The following is a 23,528-nucleotide window of genomic DNA, read 5'->3' as shown; positions in this document are numbered from 1 at the left end:
AAGGAGGACCAAGAGATATTCCCTCAAATTATCGTCCAATTTCTATTTTGAATACCATATCTAAAATTTTCGAAAGACATGTATGTACACAGTTATATGAATTCCTTAACAATAAAAAATTGTTACATATCGCCCAGTCAGGTTTCAGACAAGGTCATTCCTGCCAAACAGCGCTAACTAAACTAATTGACGAATGGTTAAAATATTTAGATAATGGAGAACTAGTTGGTACAGTGTTTTTAGATTTCAGTAAGGCTTTTGACCTTATTAACCATGCCATACTTCTAGAAAAGTTAAAATTTTATCATATCGGAAAACATATAATAGATTGGATAAAATCATATTTGTCTGACAGACAACAAGAAGTCCAATACGCTAACATTAAATCTGATAAATCGTTTGTAAAGTATGGAGTGCCTCAAGGTTCTATTTTAGGTCCGCTGTTATTTTTAATATATATAAATGATTTACCACTTCATGTTAAACAATGCAATATGGATTTATATGCTGATGATTCAACATTGCATTTTCATGATAAAAACATTGAAAAAATAAACAGCATATTGCAAAATGATTTAAATGCTATACAATCTTATTGTAACAATAACAGTATGAAAATCAATGCACAAAAAACTAAGTGTATGAAATTGGGTTCAAAACAAAAACTTAAACAACTATCAGAATTATGTATTACCGTCAACGAAACATGTATTGAGAATGTCCATTCTTTCAAATTACTTGGAATAGACATTGATGAACAAAGCTGGGAAGATCATGTTGATCGTATATGTAAAATTATCTCATCTAAAGTATCACTTTTATATAAAATTAAAGTATATTTGCCAATACACACAAGGCAACTATTTTATAATGCATATATTCTACCATATATAGACTATTGTAGTTCAGTTTGGGGAAATTTATTACAAAAAGATTCAGATAGAATCATAAAACTTCAAAAAAGAGTAGCAAGAATTATACTGGAATGCGATATTTCTATTCCATCTAATTTCATGTTTTCTTCTTTAAAATGGCTATCTTTTACCAAAAGAATAAAATACCAACAATCAATTCTAATGTATAAAATTGTAAATGGGCTAACACCTGATTACTTAGCAATACTAAATATTGATGATGTGCAACGCCACAACTTACGATCTGTCTCTAATAATGATCTTTTTGTTCCAAGACCAAATACAAATTTTTATAAAAAATCTTTTCATTATTCTGCAACCAAAGTATGGAATAATTTACCACTCGAAATAAAAAAATGTCCTAATGTGGAATTATTCAAGAAACATAGTTATAATCATTTTCTTGAAAATTATATGCAAGTCAACTAATTTGTTTTCCTCTAACAAAACTATATCAAATATTGTCATTTATTACCCTTTGCATATTTCAATGATTGAATTGTGTATATACTAGTAATATATATTGTAATTTAATGTATGAATGTATGAATGTTGTATGCATGTATTTTGTTTGAGGGCCTCAATGAAAATTAGACTATTTCTAATTGAGTTACCCTCTTTAAATAAAGAATTTATTATTATTATTATTATTATTATTATGCAATAATTCTATATCTATCAGTCATCGAATTGCCAAATATGAGAGTACAATGATAAAGGCTGTGGATTTTCTATAAAATTTCCATATGTTTTAATAGCATTGAATCACCACAAGGGTACATACTCCTTAAGGTTAATATAGAGTTTTTATTAATATCTACTAACTTGGTTGAGACCTGAGACTACTATGTGTTATAGTTATAGAAAACAGGTTGAGACAGAGCTCATGATTACTGTGCTAGATCATATCATGCCGACTATCAATAAATCTACCTGGGACTATTATTTAAACGTTAATTAGTATAATAGTCCAGAATCTTCTTACTACTTATTTCTTACATATATCTAGTAAAGGAAACACTATTGTTAACTTTGTGCTCCATAGGTACATTTATTTAAAGATTGATTATCTCCCTTGAACAGAAAAATGTAGATTGTCGCACACCATTCAAACAAAAACTTTTGGTATGTTTACACAGTTAATTTAATATCATTATTTTTTTTTAATTATTCCTGCTAAAGGAGGAAGATAAAGACTAGGTAACAGGTAACAGGTAGAAATATGATTTGGTTCGAGTGCCAAAGTTTTCAAGACGACTAAAATTATATATAAATCTACGACAACTCGCCCCCTGGCAAATTGCCCTTTTTCACCAACTCGACCCACTTTTCAATTTAAAAAAACCGTGGATATATATGAAGGACACTAAAGTGCGATGGGGACGCTAAAGTACGATGGTCACGCTAAAGTGCGATGGTCTACGCTAAAGTGCGATTCCTCCATACGCTAAAGTCACAGGCATCATTTACGTTGATAGTGGGTCTTCCAATGGATAGAAACAAGTGGCTGTGGCTAAAGTCCGAAGTTCTGCGAAAGTATAGACGTAAGAAACGTAGATGGATTATGACGTTAACAGTCGTTTATACAAACTAAAAATGAACACACCGGAAGACAACTAACAAATGTTTCATTCATAAGAACTTCAAGTTTTCATCCAAATGTCTAGTTTCTACATTGCAGAAAAATATAACATGGATGTATAGTGATCATGATCTATAGTCGCTACAAAAAAAGGAGAACATTAAGCTCGGCAAACATTGCTTTTCCCTCTCATTTAAATTAAACAAATAATTGTTACATATTCCGACAATAATCAAATTTTGTATCTGTAATGTAAAAAGGACGATTGTAAGAGGATGTGTTCCCATTAGTGTAACGGCAATCTACACCAATTATCCAAATAGTCAATACGCTTCATTTCACATAAAATATAATATTTTGCGACACATAAATTACCTTTTTAGCAATTGTTACGTACTTTGGTCAGTCTTTTTAATTTAGAAACAATCACTTTAGCCTATCGGTAAATTATGAAGCCTATCACATATGTTATACCTTAGCATACTAGCTTTTGCTATAAAAAAAACTATGTTTAAACCTCGATGTTTTGATCCCTCTAATCTTAACTTTTTGTTCCATCGCACTTTAGCGTGAAATACCATCGTACTTTAGCGAACAAACAACCATCGCACTTAAGCGTGAGACACCATCGTATTTTAGCGTAGACCATCACACTTTAGCGTGACCATCACACTTTAGAGTACCATTGCACTTTAGAGTCCTACATATATATATATTGACAGTGGCAGTGAGCATAATTGATAAGTACTAGATTCTAGATGCTTTTCAAATGGAGATGAATTCCAATCATTAAAATCGAGAATTGAAAATCTAAAACATTCAAATTAAATTCAAATATTTTTATATTCTTTATGTCCTTTATTCTTTATGTCCTTTATTCTTAAACAAATTACAAATTCATACAATATCCACACAAATAGTCCAAATTCTGTATTCAAATAATTATGCGTCCAAATAATTATGAGGTCTTGAAAGAATAGAATAGAATAGAATAGAATAGAATATTTTTATAAATTTCCCAAATTACAGGGCCCATAAAGGGCTAGTCTCAAAGAAAAAAATTATAATAACCTTTCAAGACGTCATAATTATTTGGACTAATAAAGGGCATAAAATCAGATACAATTGATTTACATAATTGGTAACAACAACAATAATAGAGACATATATATACATATATATTTGGAATATAAGCATTGGTCAGAATCAAGCTAAAAACCACATATATATTCAGGGATGATTCCACTATATAGTTTAGGGCCGCTAAGCGGCCCTTAATTCGGCCAGCGGCCCCAAAAAAATATACATGAAAATGAATTCCCAATTCAGGAAAATAAAATAAAAATCGATATTTCCGGAAAAGTTTCTGTCACCGATTAGGGCAACTATAATTTTTCATAGTTTGTTGTCCGGATAAGAATGCTGTTTATGGTCGCATTTTATTAACAAAGATTTAATTATGTCAACATGTGGCAAACATTTTAGCAGCCGAATTCAATTTATCATGTTTATTAATATGTTATGGGAGTATTCGATCTTGTAAAAGCAGATCGCCCAGCAGGTTGATAAAATGGGTGTCAAAGCAGACCTCGGCAGAGAGCAAATTCAAATTTTGATATAACATTGATGGATAAAGTTTAATGGGCGCCGATCTCGTAAAAGTAAATCACCCAGCAGATGCGGTTATATAATATGATGAAAACTTGTTTTGTAAAAGAAATTATTTCCTCAAAAGACAAAAGTTTGAGCGTTTTTTGAAAATAATATTGATGATAGACCATTCATAAAATACGATGTCATCATTATGGAACTATTTCAAAAGTTTTGAAGATGATCCAAATAATTTTAAAGAACGCTGGTTCAATGCTTTAAATATCTTATCAATTAAGTATATGAACTTTTGTAATTGCTTTTCTGAATTCGACAATTGACCAGTTCAATTTGAAATCCATTTGAATCAAGGTAAATTTATAGAGATGACCTGCTGTTGAAAAAATACCCGATGAATGATTTTTTTAAGTGGTTTGTGTTAGCTGAAATATATGTTTTTGTAATAGGCCTAGGTAACTATAGCTAAGATGATAGACTAGTAGTGCATCATGTTCAATGATATTCATGTAATAACAGTAGCCCATCCAGAATTATTCAAAACTTACATGAACATCAGTGTACAGGTTAAACTTAATAATATACATTTTCCGTTTTTACAGGAAAGTATTGTTATTTCGTCTTAGATTTTATGCTTAAAAAATTCCCAATTAGAATAAAAATTCCCAATTTGATGTTCAAGGGACCCGTTTGAAAACACCTGGAATCATCCCTGATATTGTGAATAAAAGAATAATAAAATTACATTATACATGCATGTTTCTCGTTTCTCGTTTTGTTTATATAGATTAGACCGTTGGTTTTCCCGTTTGAATGGTTTTACACTAGTAATTTTGGGGCCCTTTATAGCTTGTTGTTCGGTGTGAGCTAAGGCTCCGTGTTGAAGGCCGTACTTTAACCTATAATGATAAAATTGAGAAAGGAAATGGTGAATATGTCAAAGCGACAACCACCCGACCATAGAGCAAACAACAGCCGAAGGCAACCAATGGGTCTTCAATGTAGCGAGAATTCCCGCACCCGTAGGTGTCCCTCAGCTGGCCCCTAAAATATGCATAATAGTACAGTGATAATGGACGTCATACTAAACTCCGAATTATACACAAGAAACTAAAATTTAAAATCATACAAGACTAACAAAGGCCAGAGGCTCCTGACTTGGGACAGGCGCAAAATTGCGGCGGGGTTAAACATGTTTATGAGATCTCAACCCTCCCCCTATACCTCTAGCCAATGTAGAAAAGTAAAAGAATAACAATACGCACATTAAAATTCAGTTCAAGAGAAGTCCGAGTCTGATGTCAAAAGATGTAACAAAAGAAAATAAATAAAATAACAATAATACATAAATAACAACAGACTACTAGCAGTTAACTGACATGCCAGCTCCAGACCTCAATTAAACTGATTGAAAGATTATGTCTTCATCATATGAATATCAGGTACAATCCCTCCCGTTAGGGGTTTAGTATCATACTATCATAAAATATATGAGAAGAACATAACCCGTGTCATGCCAACAACTGTTTTTTTAGAAATAAATGTGTTTAGTTCCGATGCAAAGATCCTATCAGTGAATCAATGTTAAAGCCAAAATATGCAATCTTTAATGACCTGACAACAGTATCGTAACTATATCCCCTTTTAATAAGTCTATTTAAAGGTTTTGTTAGTTTCTGAGGAGAATACTGACATTTTTGTGCTTTATAAAGAATATTTCCATAAAATTTTGGATGTGAAATACCTGAACGTATAAGATGTCTGCATGTTGAGTTATATTTACGAATTATTTCCTTATACCGGTGATAAAATTTAGTAAATGTTTTGACCAGTTTGTGATATCGAAAACCCTGGTGTAATAATTTTTCAGTAATACATAAATTTCTCTCGCTAAAATCTAATACATTGTTACATACACGAGCGAATCGTACAAGTTGAGATATATAAACACCATAAGATGGTGACAAGGGAACGTCACCATCTAAAAATGGATAATTACCAATAGGAAATGAAAAATCATCTCTTTTATCATAAATTTTTGTATTAAGCTTCCCGTTTATCATATTTATATACTTTAATTCAGTCACCGACCCACGATATCAAGGGTGTGTTCTAGTGTGTACTAAGTTTCAAGTTGATTGGATTTCAACTTCATCAAAAACTACCTCGACCGTTTACTTTTTAAATTGTTATTTGTATGGAGAGTTGTCTCATTGGCACTCACACCACATCTTCCTATATCTATATATGTATTTATTCTCAAATTATTTACTTGACTTAGTGTCAGTGTTCAGACCTGATCTCCTTAATTCAAAACAGTCACAAATATAACAGCCCAGTTTTTCCATAAGTGGGTCAAGAGCCATAAAAATTTAGACATGTTACAAGATTTATTTAAATTTATAAAATTATAACAATTGTTAGAAATGTCTTGAAAAAAATTGTCCCTTTGAAGAATATATAAGCCTTTTAAGACATCACAATTATTTTGACTACCACACACAAACAACACATGCAATCTATTTACTCTTCCTTGTCACAGTGGTGTAGCTTGCATGTATGCTTAGATGAGGGTAGCTTATTGTCAGCTAAGGCTAGCGCAGAGGATGATGATACGCAGTCCTGCGGACATGTTTGGTATGAAATTTAGTCAAGCGCAGCTATGACAAAGCTATGTTACTAGCCATGCTAGTTAACAACTAAACCATAATATCCTTATATATATATATAGTTTCCTGTAACACGGAAACAACGTGATAAAAACTCTATTTGTATTGGAGTGTTATCATTCCCGGGGTCAAAATACCATGAGGTAAAATTTCCTGTGACACTAAAACAACATGATAATCCAAGAGCTGATTGCTCTGAGGTGGAAGAAGGTGAATAAAAGGTAACTTGAATTACCATAAAAGCAGCCCCACTAACCCAGACTGCTTTGTACCATTATCGTTATGACATATTTTTTTTCTTCAAACAAGAATGTGTCATAAGTACATGGATTTCCCATCCGTACAATCATTTTATGTTCAGTGGACCAAGGAAAAAATTAGGTCAAATCTTTAATTTGGCAGTAAAATTAGAAAGATCACATCATAAGGAACACATCTATAATACTAAAATAACGAGGTCCAATTTGTCAGCCGTCATGGGGTAAAAACGACAAATCAAAGAATTTAACTTTATATATATAGCTAATATAGGACAACGGTGTTGATTAAAAATTACACCACTCCAGACCCTTTTGTTTTCCACATAATTAATATTGCCAATAATTAACAAGTTCCGGGTCGAATCGGATACCGATACCAATAGTATATTCACATGTTACCTATTACCTTATCTATACGTTCCGCATCTGACAGGCGCACCATTAGGATTTTGCTAAATACACGGGTCATAATCACAGGGTTGACACTACTAAATTCAATCATTGTCACATTGTTCCCTATTGTAGTATTTTAATTAAAGTATGACTTTCTAAGATGACAATATGAATACTAAAAATCTGGACTTAAAATAATGCGTATATATACAGTTTTCAATTTGTTTGCCGGCATGACGTAAAACATGGAATCAAAGAATTCAACTTATTTATAACTAATACAAGACAATGCTGTTGATTAAAAAATACTCCATTCCAGGCCCTTTTGTTTTCCAAATGATTAATATTACCAATAATTGATAAGTTCCAGGTCGACGGGTTCAAACAGAAAGATTTTGAAAGAAGAAAAAACTGTACATCTTATAATCGGCATTACTTTATCAGATGACAATACCAATACTAAAATAAGGCTTACGCATATTTATATACTTTAATTCAGTCACCGACCCACGATATCACGGGTGTGTTCTAGTGTGTACTAAGTTTCAAGTTGATTGGATTTCAACTTCATCAAAAACTACCTCGACCATAAACTTTAACCTGAAGCAGGACGGACGGACAGACCAGAAAACATAATGCCCATAAATGGGGCATAAAAATAGTAAGACTTGTTACATACCTGCCAACTTTTGAAAGTTTCCGTGTTTTTTTTTAGTGCGCAACAACAATTTTAAAGGTTACAATTTTTAGCGAAGTATTTTGCACGATCTGGATTGTCTAGAAAAAGTGTCATATTTGTATGATGAGCTTACATGCCTTTTTCTTAAGTCTGTTTGCATGATTCTAGTTATTAAATCAGTAGAAAAGATGAACATGTAGCTAGCAGACCAGGGTTTATTTTCTTGAGTAAGAATATTAGATGCTTGTTGAAATTTCCAATTTTGAATTATGCACAAAGATAGACCTTTAACAGGTTGGGAACAATACTCCAAATGAGGGGTAACCCTCATTGGAAGAACATTACAACCCACTGTAAAAAATAAGCACCTTTATATTCATATTATTTGATAAACTTTTCCCCAAGAACTATGCATCTATCAAGTATTATTAAGAAAGTGAAACAACTCCCATAAGCATGTTAGGCAAAAATCATAAGCAATGAACTTCTGTTTTTAAATACATGCTTTACTAATAAAGATAAAGACAATTTAACCCAAAAAAAAATTATGAGCATCATCCTTTTTAAATAAACGAAGCCTTAAATGTTATGTTTCTGACATAAGATTTGACAGATTTTATTGTTTCAGACATAAGATTTGACAGACTTTATCATTTCTGACATAAGATTTGACAGACTTTATCATTTCTGACGTAAGATTTGACAGACTTTATTTTTTCATACATAAGATTTGACAGACTTTTTTTTTCATACATAAGATTAGACAGACTTTTTTTTTCTGACATAAGATTTGACAGACTTTATTTTTTCTGACATAAGATTTGACAGACAAATTGAGTTTCTGACATAAGATTTTGACAGACTTGATTCTGACATAAGATTCTTCATACATAAGATATTTTGACAGACAATATATATTTGTTTTTTTTTACTGACATTGGAAATCAAATCCTAGTTGAAAGTCATTTTTAAAACTCCTGGAAAATACTGCAGCCTAACATCTAACAAGATTTCACCTCAGGTCAAACAACTTTAACTGTTAGCACATTCAAATGTTTCCAGACATAAGAAAACAAGTTTGACAGATCTTATGTAGGAAACATATTTAAAAGTTTAAACTATTGCTTGAATAAAGTTAAATAAAAGGATCAACATGTGTTTTTTTTTTATGCACAGCATGATTTACAGTTTTAACTGGCATATATTGGAACCAACAATGATTTCGAAAGTTTTTACAGCAATATTCCTGACATAAGATTTATTGACAGACACTGAGCTATAAAGCAAAATATTTGAAAGTGAAAAAAATATATATATCACAGATGTTTTTGACTAAAAAAAGTAACTGATTTGGGAACAGGGATGTTTGAATAACCAGACTACACTATAAAATACCAGTATACAAGCATGACAAGTGTCAAAATAAAGCATTGCGACACATAAACATTGTGTAAAAAAATGGGAGTTAATTCTGTCAAATTTTTTGCATTTTTTCAATTCATCTAACATCATTATTCATCAAAACATTCACAGATTATCTTTAAAATAACAGTAATTATTATTTTTATTTATTTATTCATTTTGACAGACATTTTCATTTCTTACATGGAATCTGCCTATTGTAAGTTTGTTAACACCAATGGATTGTTATGAGATTTGCACAGAAGCTCACCATTCCCCCTATCCTGTCCCCCCCCCAAAAAAAAAATAATTAAAAATAAACTTTACAAACTCTTGAATCATAAAGAAGCTCCCCTTTAAAAAAAAATAAGAATGTAAGAATGCATTGTGTATTTTATACAGCTGAAGAAAACATCAATACATATGAACAATATAATCATTTAATATAAATGCAGCATGATGGAACGACAATGATGTTTACACATAAATACTTAGAACATCTTCTATCAAAAGACAAAAAAAGGCAACTTATGAATGCAAATATCTAAAGCATATATCTCTGATCTTTTGTCCCCCAAGGGTGACTGGGGTATAGAAATATGGTCAATTGGTCTTCTCCCGACCGGCAGTAAAACGCTTGCCGAAGTGGGGCGTCCGTTTGGCTGTGCATGCTGTGCGGGATGTATCAAGTTCGCAGTCACGTCCGTCAGAAGGGGACGTTAAATCCGATGCCTCGTGTAAAGAGAGTGCCACGCTCTTTGCACGTTAAGAACTCTTACAACAACTCTTTTGAGGGGTCCGTAGGTGGCCTGTTGTAAGGCAAAATTTCTGTCCCTATCCAAGATACCCTCATTTCCCAGTGGCAGTCCAAATTTCCCCGACCATCATCCCAGATGGCCTCTATCATATCAACCTACCTAATTGTATTTATTGTGAACTTGTTCTCGTCCTGAATATGCATGAAATATTTGCCACTGGACGTTAAGCAACCAACAATCAATCAATCAATCTGATCTTTTGTATCTAATCTTATCGAAAAAAATTCAAATTGGGAAATGTTGATAGGTCATGTTTACTGTAAGATAACAGCTGAGTGAAAGTTGTAAATGTGTACCCTGTCAGCACAGGGGCGGATCCAGGGGGGGGGGGATTTCCGGGGGTGCGCACCCCCCTTTATTTTTGCCGATCAATGCATTTGTATCGGGACATATGTTTTGCACCCCCCCTTTGACCTGGGTGCCCTGGGTTAGCACCCCCCTTTCGAAAATTCCTGCATCCGCCCCTGCTCCCTCTTGTCGCCATATGATCATCCTTTATAGCGATCCTCACCATGAGTTATGGTGTATAAATGAAGACGTTTGGAACCTGTTTTGGTACAGATTAATGTGAGCATTTGTCTAACCATTTCCCAAGCCAGGCCGTGAAGGGTCTTATTGCCAGACAGTTAACCTTACCCATACATAATCCAATGTAATAAAATAAAACATACCAACTCAGCCAGTCCTCAAAGTATAAAAGTGCAAAACTGTAACAGGTGTACTTTTTCTATGTATCTGATATCCTTTTTAGCTTGTTGTTGGGTTGCTACCACTGAATCGGTAATTTTAAGAATATTTTGCAGCTTTTGGTTATATCTTAAATATTATTTATATAGATACAGATAAACTGTAAACAGCAATAATATACAGCAAAGTAAGACCTACAAATAATTCAGCATGATCAAAACGGTCAATTGACCCCTTAAGGAGATATTGCCCTTTATAGTCAATTTTTAACAATTTTCATAAAGGAGTAGGTACAGTAAGACCCCTTTTTGGCACCAAAATATAGCAGTTTTACATAGTTGTTAAAATGTAAACTTTTAGTTACTTATTGGAAAGTAGAATGCTTCTGCTACATAAATATGGGCTGTTTTGACAAAACAATGCTTATATATCGGGTACTATAGCACCAATAAGTCATGCTAACCATTTCCCAAGCCAGGCCGTGAAGGGTCTTATTACCAGACAGTTAACTTTCCCAATACATAATCCAATGTAATAAAATAAAACATACCAACTCAGCCAGTCCTCAAAGTATAAAAGTGCAAAACTGTAACAGGTGTACTTTTTCTATGTATCTGATATCCTTTTTAGCTCACCTGGCCCAAAGGGACAAGTGAGCCTATCTCATCACTTGGTGTCCGTCATCCGTGTCCTTCATCGTCATTGTTAACTTTTACAAAAAACTTTTCCTCTGAAACTACTGGGCCAAATTTAACCAAACTTGGCCACAATCATCATTGGGGTATCTAGTTTAAAAAATGTGTCCAGTGACCCAGCCAACCATTCAAGATGGCCACCAGGGCTAAAAATAGAACATAGGGGTAAAATGTAGATTTTGGCTTATACAGTATAGCGGGTTATTTTCGTGGGTGTAAAATTTCACGATTTTCATTGAGCAAGGTATACGAAATATTTTGCCGGTTTTTATTTTGACAGATTCAAAACCTTATGAATGCCTTTGAATGTGCTGTTTTAAATTGGCAGAATTTATTTTGGCGATTTTGTTTTATCTGCGTAAATAAGCCAAAATTGTCACCCCTCGAAAATAACCCGCTATACAGTATCTCTGAAACCAAAGCATTTAGAGCAAATCTGACATGGGGAAAAATTGTTTATCAGGTCAAGATCTACATGTATTTGCCCTGAAATTTTCAGACAAATTGGACAACCCATTGTTGGGTTGCTGCTCCCGAAATTAGTAATTTTAAGGAAATTTTGCAGGTTTTGCTTATTATCTTGAATATTATAAAAGATAAAGATAAACTGTAACCGCAATAATGTTCAGCAAAGTTAGATATCTGCAAATAAGTCAGCATGACCAAAATTGTTAGTTGACCCCTTAAGGAGTTATTGCCCTTTATAGTCAATTTTTAACCATTTTTCCAACATTTTAGTAATCTTTTTAAAAAATCTTCTCCTCTGAAACTATTTTTAACCAAACTTGTCCACAATCATCATTAGGGCAATGTAGGGTATTTAGTTTAAAAAATGTGTTTGATGATCCCGCCTGTGAACCAAGATGGGTGTCATGGCTTAGAATAGTACATACATGTAGAGTAAAATGCAGTTTTTGGCTCATATCTCAGAAACCAAAGCATTTAGGGCAAATCTGACCAGGATAAATTTCTTCGAAAAGTCACGGTCTGTCTGCCCTGAAATTTGTAAACCAATCAGGCAACCCGTTGTTGGGTTGCTACCACTGAATCGGTAATTTTAAGAATATTTTGCAGCTTTTGGTTATATCTTAAATATTATTTATATAGATACAGATAAACTGTAAACAGCAATAATGTATAGCAAAGTAAGACCTACAAATAATTCAGCATGATCAAAACGGTCAATTGACCCCTTAAGGAGATATTGCCCTTTATAGTCAATTTTTAACAATTTTCATAAAGGAGTAGGTACAGTAAGACCCCTTTTTGGCACCAAAATATAGCAGTTTTACATAGTTGTTAAAATGTAAACTTTTAGTTACTTATTGGAAAGTAGAATGCTTCTGCTACATAAATATGGGCTGTTTTTGACAAAACAATGCTTATATATCGGGTACTATAGCACCAATAAGTCATGCTAACCATTTCCCAAGCCAGGCTGTGAAGGGTCTTATTACCAGACAGTTAACTTTCCCAATACATAATCCAATGTAATAAAATAAAACATACCAACTCAGCCAGTCCTCAAAGTATAAAAGTGCAAAACTGTAACAGGTGTACTTTTTCTATGTATCTGATATCCTTTTTAGCTCACCTGGCCCATCTTCACAATTTTAGCATTTTAGTTAAATTTTAGATGGTTTTCGTGTGAAATGAAAGTGGCCGCATTCGTGTTCATCCTTAATATTGAAATGTAAGTTGTATTTGATGATAATACGTAACATATATAAAGGTTGAGGATGAACACGGATGCGGCCACTTTCATTTCTGACAAAAACCATCTGAAAAGTGACATTTTTCAGCATATATATATTTGCTAAATTTTTCATATTTTGAGCTTGATTCGGGTCATTTTTAATGACTAAATCAGTTCAAATCTTTCACATAAACTAATTGATTCAAATAAAATACACTTCAGTGTTTAAAAAGTGATCAAAATCTTTCGTCAGATAAACCTGAAATTAGAGGCCAAAATCGGTCATTACCGGACCTACTCCTTTGAATTTTGTAAATTTTGACAAAATACTTAAAGTACTGGGCCAAGTTTAATATAGATAGAGATTATTGTAAGGAGCAAGAATGTTCAATTAACATGATTAAATAAAATCTACAAACACATCACCATCACCAAAACACAATTTTGTCATGAATTCATCTGTTTCCTTTGTTTATGATATGCACCTATACCAAGGTGAGCGACAAAGGATCTTAGAGGCCTCTAGTTTAAATGTTTGTGTGCTTTAGATAAAATGAGACAGGGTTACCCCGGATACAAAATTCAATCAAAACCGACACTGCCGAACTGCCCTGCTATATCAATGGAAGAGAAAATCTGAAATTCCTATTGCCTAGGTCTGAAAGTTTCCAATGGAAACTACTAATGGGTCCCATATGGGTAGAGACTGTAGTACATGTCTCAAACATTCAAACAAACCTGAAAATATCTGCAGAGGTTGGAACCCCCCATTTTTTTGGACGATCAATGCATTTGAATGGGAGCATATAGTTGGAACTCCCCTCCCCTTTACTTTGGGTTGGGAATCCCCCCTTTTTAAAATGGCTGGATCCGCCCCTAGATTCTCTCTACAAATGTCAACCTCCAAACCATGTAGGGACGACCAGCTTTCTAAACACGTGTCAACGTTTTCCTTGAAACAAAATTATTTGACCTTTGATTCGAACTTAATAAAATCGTGACAATTGCAGAGAACCTCCTCATCTATCTTGCAATGAGACATGTTCTCCTCTTTCCAATGATATCATATACATCTGTATGTTATTGCGTCAACCCAAAATCGATCAAATTTGTTGACGAGGCCTTCTACTATATACATGTGTCTCTTGTGTAATGAAGGAATTATTATTATAATGATACAGTTTCAAGGGAGTTAACTCTTGGCGCGATGTTAAGTGTTTGCATTCCCGTAGAAAGCGACGTTTGGTAAAAGTAAATCGTGTACCTTTCCGCTGTAATAAGAAACATAAAGTTGATTTTTGATGCTCCAATTTCAGCATCTTTTGTGAAAAAGTTAAACACTACTATACCATGTAATCGTAGAAATAAGTAATAAGCAGCCCCTCGATATTTTCCAAAGTCCTTAATTTTTTTCTATTCAAATAATTTCAATTATCTTTGCGTTTTTTCTGTATGATGTGAACATATTATTAGAAATAATTTCTTTTTACCATTTACTATTGATTCCAAGCTAAAGTTAACTATATTCATAGCTGTCACTGATGCATAATATATTGGTCACTAAAGTGTTAGTTACTTAGTGACATAATCATTAATTCTTTATAGGTTGTGACATACATGACATAAGTTAAATAATGAAGTGAATAAATATATATTTTCAGCCTACAAGAAGACCAATGTCGATCAAGTAATTCCATGGTTGCCTTCATTATTCTAACTGTATACACTTAAAGTTTATCGTTTCTAAGACAAATACCACACAGAAGAAATATAGACATTTATCACTAGACGGACAAAGAACTACATTAGAAGCTATGTCTTATAACGAAGTTGATGCAGTTATCTCTGTTGATGAGACTCGTTGCCATGTCAATCGGCAATCCTCAGGTGACTCCGCAACTTTGACGAATCATTGTCATGCCAATCGGCAATCCTCGGGAGACTCCTCTACTGTGACGAATCATTGCCATGCCAATCGGCGATCCTCAGAAGACTTCACTACTGTGACGAATCATTGCCATGCCAATCGCCAATCCTCGGAAGACTCTGCTACTGTGACAAATGATTACCATGCACCACTGGACCAAACAAGATGTAAAATTGAGGACCAAACTGTGTATGATGAAGAATGGAGTTGTAATTCAGAATTGAGAATAAATACAGGAATTACACCATCAAAATTTGATATAGATATCAAAGCGGAGAGTGATTCAGAGAATTCTGTATTGCAAGGACACATGAGAACCCAAACATCTGATGAAACGTTTGTATGTAGTGTATGTGATAAAAACTTCTTTCGGGAAACTGATTTACTTGTACACATGAGAGTACACCCACCTTATAAATGTGATATATGTCAAAAAGAGTTCAGTACAAATGGCAACTTAAAAACCCATATGAAAACACATCCCATGGAAAAACGTTTACAGACTCACACGAAAACACATACTGGTGATAATCCTTATAAATGTGATGTATGTTGTAAAGTCTTTAAAACCAAACGAGGTTTAAAACAACACAAACAAATACATTCTGTTGATGAACCACCTATGAAATGTGAAATCTGCTGTAGAGGGTTCTATAAAAAAAGCATCTTAACTATCCACATGAGAACACATACTGGTGATAAACCTCACAAATGTGATGTATGTTGCAAACGGTTTAATCATAAACCCAACTTAACTGTACACATGAGATTACATACTGGTGAAAAACCTTATAAATGTGACTTATGTTGTAGAAGGTTTAATAGTAAGGGGCATATGACTAAACACATGGCATCGCATAAAGATAAAGGCAACTTAACTGTACACATGAGATTACATACTGGTGAAAAACCTTATAGATGTGACTTATGTTGTAGAAGGTTTAATAGTAAGGACCATATTACTAAACACATGGCATCGCATAAAGGAAAAAGTAAACAATTTAAATGTAATGAGTGTGGTTTAGAATATAATTTGAAGAGTTTATTACGGTTACACATAAAGAAAACACACATGAAAAAGAGAATTACTGAATGTGATTTATGTGGTAAAATGTGTATAGATCCAAGAACACTTACCAAACACACGAGAACACATATTGGTGAAAAACCTTATAACTGTGACGTTTGTAACAAAGATTTTAATCAAAGAGGAAGCTTAAATCAACACATGAAATTACATACGGGGCAAGTAACTAGTGATACACCTTATAAATGTGATGTTTGCGGTATAGAGTTCAAGCAAAGGGACACCTTAACCACCCACATGAGAACACATACTGGTGACAATCTTTATGAATGTGATGTTTGCTATAAAGTGTTCAATCAGAAAGGCCATTTAGCAATACACATGAGAAACCATACTGGAGATAAACCTTACAAATGTCATTTATGTTTTAGAGGGTTTAATTATAAAGGGAGCTTGACTAGACACGTGGGCACACATGCTGAAGATCAACTTTATAAATGTGAGGTTGAACCTTATAAATATTTAACCAGACACATGGGAACACATGCTGATGATAACCTTTATACATGTGATGTTAAATCTTATGAATGTGATGTTTGTGGTAAAGGATTCAATCTAAAAGGAGATGTAAAAAGACACATGAGAACACACACTGAAGATAGACCGTATAAATGTGATGATTGCTGTCAGGTGTTTAAACACAAGGCAAGCTTTGATTATCATAAAAGTTTACATATATGTACAGCTGGAAATTCTTATAAATGTGATGAATGTTTTAAAGTGTTTAGATTTAAATCAAGTTTTGATAAACACATTAAATTACATTCAGGTTTTAAATCTTATAAATGTGATGTATGTTGTGAAGAGTTTAAACACGAGGCAAGCTTAGAATATCACATAAAGTCACATACAGTTGTTAACTATTATAAGTGTCATGTGTGTTCTAGAGTGTTTGAAAACGAGACAAGCTTTGAAAGACACATGAAATTTCATACTAATGACTAAAAATAAGACAATGTCAAGCACCTTTGGCCTTCAACATCGAACAAAAACCCACCATATAGATTGGCTATTGTTTATTATCACGTGTATATTTATCAAAGTTTTGAATGAAGTAAATTTCGATCTCATGCTGAGGTTATAATTCATTTTTTATACGACCGCAAAAATTTTAATTTTTCGTCGTATATTGCTATCACGTTGGCGTCGTCGTCGTCCGAATACTTATAGTTTTCGCACTCTAACTTTAGTAAAAGTGAATAGAAATCTATGAAATTTTAACACAAGGTTTATGACCACAAAAGGAAGGTTGGGATTGATTTTGGGAGTTTTGGTCCCAGCATTTTAGGAATTAGGGGCCAAAAAGGGCCCAAATAAGCATTTTCTTGGTTTTCGCACTATAACTTTAGTTTGATTAAATTGAAATCTATGAAATTTTGACACAAGGTTTATGACCACAAAAGGAAGGTTGGGATTGATTTTGGGAGTTTTGGTTTCAACAGTTTAGGAATTAGGGGCCAAAAAAGGGCCCAAATAAGCATTATTTTTGGTTTTCGTACAATAACTTTAGTATAAGTAAATAGAAATCAATGAAATTTAAACACAAGGTTTATGAACACAAAAGGAAGGTTGGGATTGATTTTGGGAGTTTTGGTCCCAACAGTTTAGGAATTCGGGGCCAAAAAGGGGCCCAAATAAGCATTATTCTCGGTTTTCGCACCATAACTTTAGTAAGCAAATAGAAATCTATGAAATTTAAACACAAGGTTTATGACCATAAAAGGAAGGTTGGGTTTGATTTTGGGAGGTTTTATCCCAACAGTTTAGGAATAAGGGGCCCAAAGGGTCCAAAATTGAACTTTGTTTGATTTCATCAAAAATTGAATAATTGGGGTTCTTTGATATGCCGAATCTAACTGTGTATGTAGATTCTTAATTTTTGGTCCCGTTTTCAAATTGGTCTACATTAAGGTCCAAAGGGTCCAAAATTAAACTTAGTTTGATTTTAACAAAAATTGAATCCTTGGGGTTCTTTGATATGCTGAATTTAAAAATGTACTTAGATTTTTGATTATTGGCCCAGTTTTCAAGTTGGTCCAAATCGGGGTCCAAAATTAAACTTTGTTTGATTTCATCAAAAATTGAATAATTGGGGTTCTTTGATATGCCAAATCTAACTGTGTATGTAGATTCTTAATTTTTGGTCCCGTTTTCAAATTGGTCTACATTAAAGTCCAAAGGGTCCAAAATTAAACTAAGTTTGATTTTAACAAAAATTGAATTCTTGGGCTTTTTTGATATGCTGAATCTAAACATATACTTAGATTTTTGATTATGGGCCCAGTTTTCAAGTTGGTTCAAATCAGGATCCAAAATTATTATATTAAGTATTGTGCAATAGCAAGAAATTTTCAATTGCACAGTATTCAGCAATAGCAAGAAATCTTCAATTGCACAGTATTGTGCAATAGCAAGCAATTTTCAATTGCACAGTATTGCGCAATAGCAGAAATCTTCAATTGCACAGTATTGTGCAATAGCAAATATTTTCAATTGCACAGTATTGCGCAATAGCAAGAAATATCTAATTGTGCAATAGCAAGAAATTTTCAATTGGAGTTATCTTTCTTTGTCCAGAATAGTAGTTGAATCAACTTAAATCATTGTTTTATACAATAAACAATGTATATTCACTTTTACTACCAACTGATAAATTAGAACAATCTTTACCATTCAGTGATAACAAGCACTTTATTTTACATTTTAATATTTTATGATGTATTTAAATGAGTAATTATTGTTGCAAACTCCATTAGGAATTTGAATTGAGATCAGTTTTGGAAAAAGGGAAAGGGGGATGTGAAAAAAAAATGGGGGAGGGGGTTAATTTTTCTCATTTCAGATTTCATAAATAAAAAGAAAATTTCTTCAAACATTTTTTTGAGAGGATTAATATTCAACAGCATAGTGAATTGCTCAAAGGCAAAAAAAATATTTTAAGTTCATTAGACCACATTCATTCTGTGTCAGAAACCTATGCTGTGTCAACTATTTAATCACAATCCAAATTTTGAGCTGAATCCAGCTTGAATGTTGTGTCCATACTTGCCCCAACTGTTCAGGGTTCAACCTCTGCGGTCGTATATAGCTGCGCCCTGCGGAGCAGCTGGTTAAATTTTAAAAAGTTTGCATATTTATAGTATTGAATTGATTATATTTATTTGTTGGGTAACGATTGCACAAACTGCAATCAAAACCATATGTTACTGTCAGACTTGATATATAAATCCTTCAAGGGTTATCACTACCTTTTTGATACACAAAATATAATGCGTTGATCTTAACATAATATACATCCTATCCATGAACATTTCCAGAAAATTATGAATTTGCTATATGCTCAAATATTCAAGTCTCAAAACGATGTCAGGAAAATTACAAAGCTTTTGCGAGGTGCAGGAATCTAATATCTGTTCTAAAAATATAAATTATGTCATTGTTAAAATAAACCTTAGAGATTTAAGATATCTCCCATTCTCCAGATAGCAGTTGAATTGACTAGCTTCATTGACAACGAAATATTTGATTTTACTCCCCAAGGATAAAGTAAAGCATATATTTACACTTCTGTGCTTACAAATCACTCACTTTGATTTTGACATTTGGATGAATTAAATATGCATGTGGTAATGAATGTATACAGATTTTATCCACAAATTTAAATTTTCAACGAAATACAAATTTCTTTAAATTGTATCTAGATTTTGGCAGACCACTAAATCACATATCCACGAAAATGCAAGGTTTCTGCTGACCGCAATATATCAATTGTATCCCTTGTTTTGTTAATTACTTTAAGATTTAACCCAAACAAGTTGAAGTGTGTTTTATGTTTTAATCCACGTATGTTGTATTTAATCCACATGTGTTCACTGTTGTAGTATGTGTATTTAATCCCTTAACTGTAAGTGTAATTTAATCCCCTTGAAATATTATGTATTTTTAAGTAGTCTACATGAGTTACAGTATATTTTTAAATTTAATTCCATTGAGTTGTAATGTAAATGCGATTAGTCTACATGAGTTACAGTGTATTTTCAAATGTAATCCCCTTGAGTTGTAATGTATTTTCAAGTGGTCTATATGAGTTACAGTGTATTTTTAAATTTCAAATTTAATCCCCTTGAGTTGTAATGTATTTTCAAGTAGTCTACATGAGTTACAGCGTATTTTCAAATTTAATTCCCCTGAGTTCTAATGTATATTCAAGTTGTCTACATGAATGACAGTGTATATTCAAATTCAATCCCCCTGAGTTGTAATGTATATTCAAGTAGTCTACATGAGTTACAGTGTATTTTCAAATTTAATCCCCTTGTGTTGTAATGGTGTTTTTTTTTCTTTCGATTAGTCTACATGAGTTATAGTATATTTTTAGATTTAATCCCCTTGAATTGTGATGTTTTTTCAGTTAGTCTACATGAGTTACAGTGTATTTTCAAATTTTATTACCTTGATTTGTAATGTATTTTCAAGTAGTTTACATGGCTTATAGTGTATTTTCAAAATTTTATTCCCTTGAATTGTAATGTATTTTAAAGTAGTCTACATGAGTTACAGTGTATTTTTAAATTTCAAATTTAATCCCTTTGAGTTGTAATGTATTTTCAAGTAGTGTACACGACTAATAGTGTATTTTCAGATTCAATCCCTTTGAGTTGTAATGTATTTTTTAGTGGTCCGCATGAGTTATGCATATTTTAAAATATATTCCCAATGAGTTGTATTTTTTAAATCCTATTCACATGAGTTCATTTATATTATAAATTTTAATCAACCATGTGGTAGTGTACTCTAAATCTAATTCTCATGAGTTAATGAATTAGTTATCTGGGTTGAGGTGAAATTTGATATACATCACATGAGTGGTATTTTTAGTGTATTTTAAATCTTATTCACACTAGTTGAACTTGTAGTGTATTTTAAAATATGTACACATTAACACTTTTGGGACTGACTTGATATCTAAATCTTCCAATGATTCTCCAATGCTATTTGGTATCCTTTAAAAAGAATTTCATGTTCAAGTGTTCCATAAAGTATGTTTTTCGTATAAGCTGGTATGCAAAACTTTGAGGTTCCTCAATACATGAAAAATGTACCATCATGTCCATGAAAATATACTTGATCATGAAAATATATGTAATGAATTATCAGTATTGATTATTATTTAAATTTTTGACATTCTTAAATTTAGTTATTGTGACACTAAAGTCTATATTTGTGTTTTTTTTTTAATTGAGACTGCAGTTATCAGGTTTACATATGTCCCATTTAAGGGCACTTTGTTTATCTGTCTGTCTGTCCAGATTCAGGTTAAAGTTTTTCTTCAGGTTGAAGTTTTTGGTCGAGGTAGTTATTGATAAAATTGAAGTCCAATCAACATGAAACTTAGTACACATGTTCCATATGATATGGTCTAATTAGAGATTTTACATAATTTTCATGGTCCAATGAACAGAAAATGATAGTGTGGATGGGACATCCTTGTACTTTGTTTTGTTTTTGTTATTTTTGTTGCAGGGAATAAATCTGTATATTTATCATGTTGATAATGAAACATTGTAATTATGTGTTTATATTATTATACAATTAAATTGTTGCATTAAGATTTGTAATGACATAGATAAAGGCAGCAACAGTATACCGCTGTTCGAAATTTAAAATCGATTAAGAAGAAAACAAACCCTGGTTACAAACTGAAACTGAGGGAAACACATCAAATATAAGAGGTGAACCACCACACAATAGAACACAACACTCAAATGCAACACAACAGAAACGAACTATAATATAGCAATGGTAATTTCCCTGACTTGGTACAGGACATTTTACGAAAAAATGGTGAGTTGCACCTAGTTTTGTGGCTAGCAAAACCTCCCGCTTTTTAAGGATATAAACAAACTCATCATAGACACCAGGATTGTAATCTATTTGTTTCGCCAGACGAGTGTTTTGTCTACAAAAGACTCGTCAGTGACACTCAAATCCTAAAAAAAATATTTAAAAATCAAATTAAGAACGAAGTTGGAGAGCATATTTAGAACCAATTTTTTTTTACAAAATACAGCTGAGGTAATCTATTCCTGAGTTAGAAAATTCTCATTAAAAAAGGCAAAAAGCTTGTGTGATCATTACAATGAGGAAGACCAAGTGTACGATAATATTTTTGGACTTAGTTTGTCATCTTTAATTCATTGTCCAGTTAAAAGTTTGTCAATAGCCTGTCTTGAATAAAGTTCTGAGTTGAATATAAAGAGAGACACATTTCAACAAGTGACCATATTACAAGAAATTGCAAGATCAATAAATGATGTATAAAAAATAATTCCGAACGACAATTGGTTAACACAAACAAAAGGAATACAACGATATAAATATATGCAACTTCACAATGATCGACCAATCCGGGTTACTGTATAACTAAGATGTAACAAAATGTGTAACAAAACGTTTTTTAAATAATACAGAAATTATGACTGTTGGTGTAAACGTAATTGTTTAAGAAAAAAACATGTCAAACATGCAAATATTATTTAAAAAAAATTAGTTTTAATCACTTAAAAGTAATGTGATGTTACATATATAGGACGGGTGTGTTCGATGCGTAAATTAATTAACAAAACCCCGTCATATAACATCCAACTTTGAAACTGCGTCCAAATGTCAATTTTAGGTGTGCCACTTTGGGAATGGTCTTAAACGATTGACAATTCATTTCTCAATTTTTGTAATTTTCCCCAGATTTTTTCTATGTCGGGCAAAAAAAAAGTAGCAGTTTTTAAGAAGACCCCCTAAATGACGTAACAGCTTGACTTATGGTCGTTTTGAAAACGATTGTTTGCAAGTTGCACTGTTAACAATTGTACAATATGAAAATTAAACAACGTGAATGCAAATATTTATGACTTTACGGAAAGTAACTTTTGTGACATCTTGACAACCGTATACAAAGTTTATTTCACTTTTCTACCTTCTAAACACAAGAGGTCGAATTCTTTTGTTCTATTTAAACCGCATATCGGACTGACTCGATCGGACTGGTTATCATTGACGTAAACGGGAAACACTTATATACTTATATATAAGGAAACGAAAAAAAATGAGGAAAA

At 32.6% G+C, this 23,528-nt stretch overlaps 1 protein-coding gene across 2 annotated transcripts; it reads left to right on the top strand.

The window, feature by feature from the left end:
• The first annotated feature begins 1,935 nt into the window (after positions 1–1,935).
• Positions 1,936–22,024, top strand: LOC143051590 (uncharacterized). Of its 2 annotated transcripts, none has more exons than XM_076224476.1 (2): positions 1,936–2,039; positions 15,064–22,024. In XM_076224476.1, the coding sequence occupies exon 2, from the start codon at positions 15,217–15,219 to the stop codon at positions 17,359–17,361; it is 2,145 nt and encodes a 714-aa protein (XP_076080591.1). In that variant the 5' UTR covers positions 1,936–2,039; positions 15,064–15,216; the 3' UTR covers positions 17,362–22,024. The 2 variants fall into 2 exon arrangements, with proteins under 2 accessions (XP_076080591.1, XP_076080592.1); XM_076224477.1 differs by having other exon boundaries at positions 1,989–2,121.
• Positions 22,025–23,528: the final 1,504 nt, after the last annotated feature.

This window comes from Mytilus galloprovincialis, chromosome 11, assembly GCF_965363235.1.
Source record: "Mytilus galloprovincialis chromosome 11, xbMytGall1.hap1.1, whole genome shotgun sequence".
Lineage (NCBI taxonomy): Eukaryota > Metazoa > Mollusca > Bivalvia > Mytilida > Mytilidae > Mytilus > Mytilus galloprovincialis.
Note: the sequence above shows the minus strand (reverse complement) of the source record. Positions and strands in the feature narration are given on the sequence as shown.

What these genes read in the sequence shown, in the direction of transcription:
- LOC143051590 (XM_076224476.1), top strand. Translation starts at nt 15,217, where the DNA reads ATGTCTTATAACGAAGTTGATGCAGTTATCTCTGTTGATGAGACTCGT.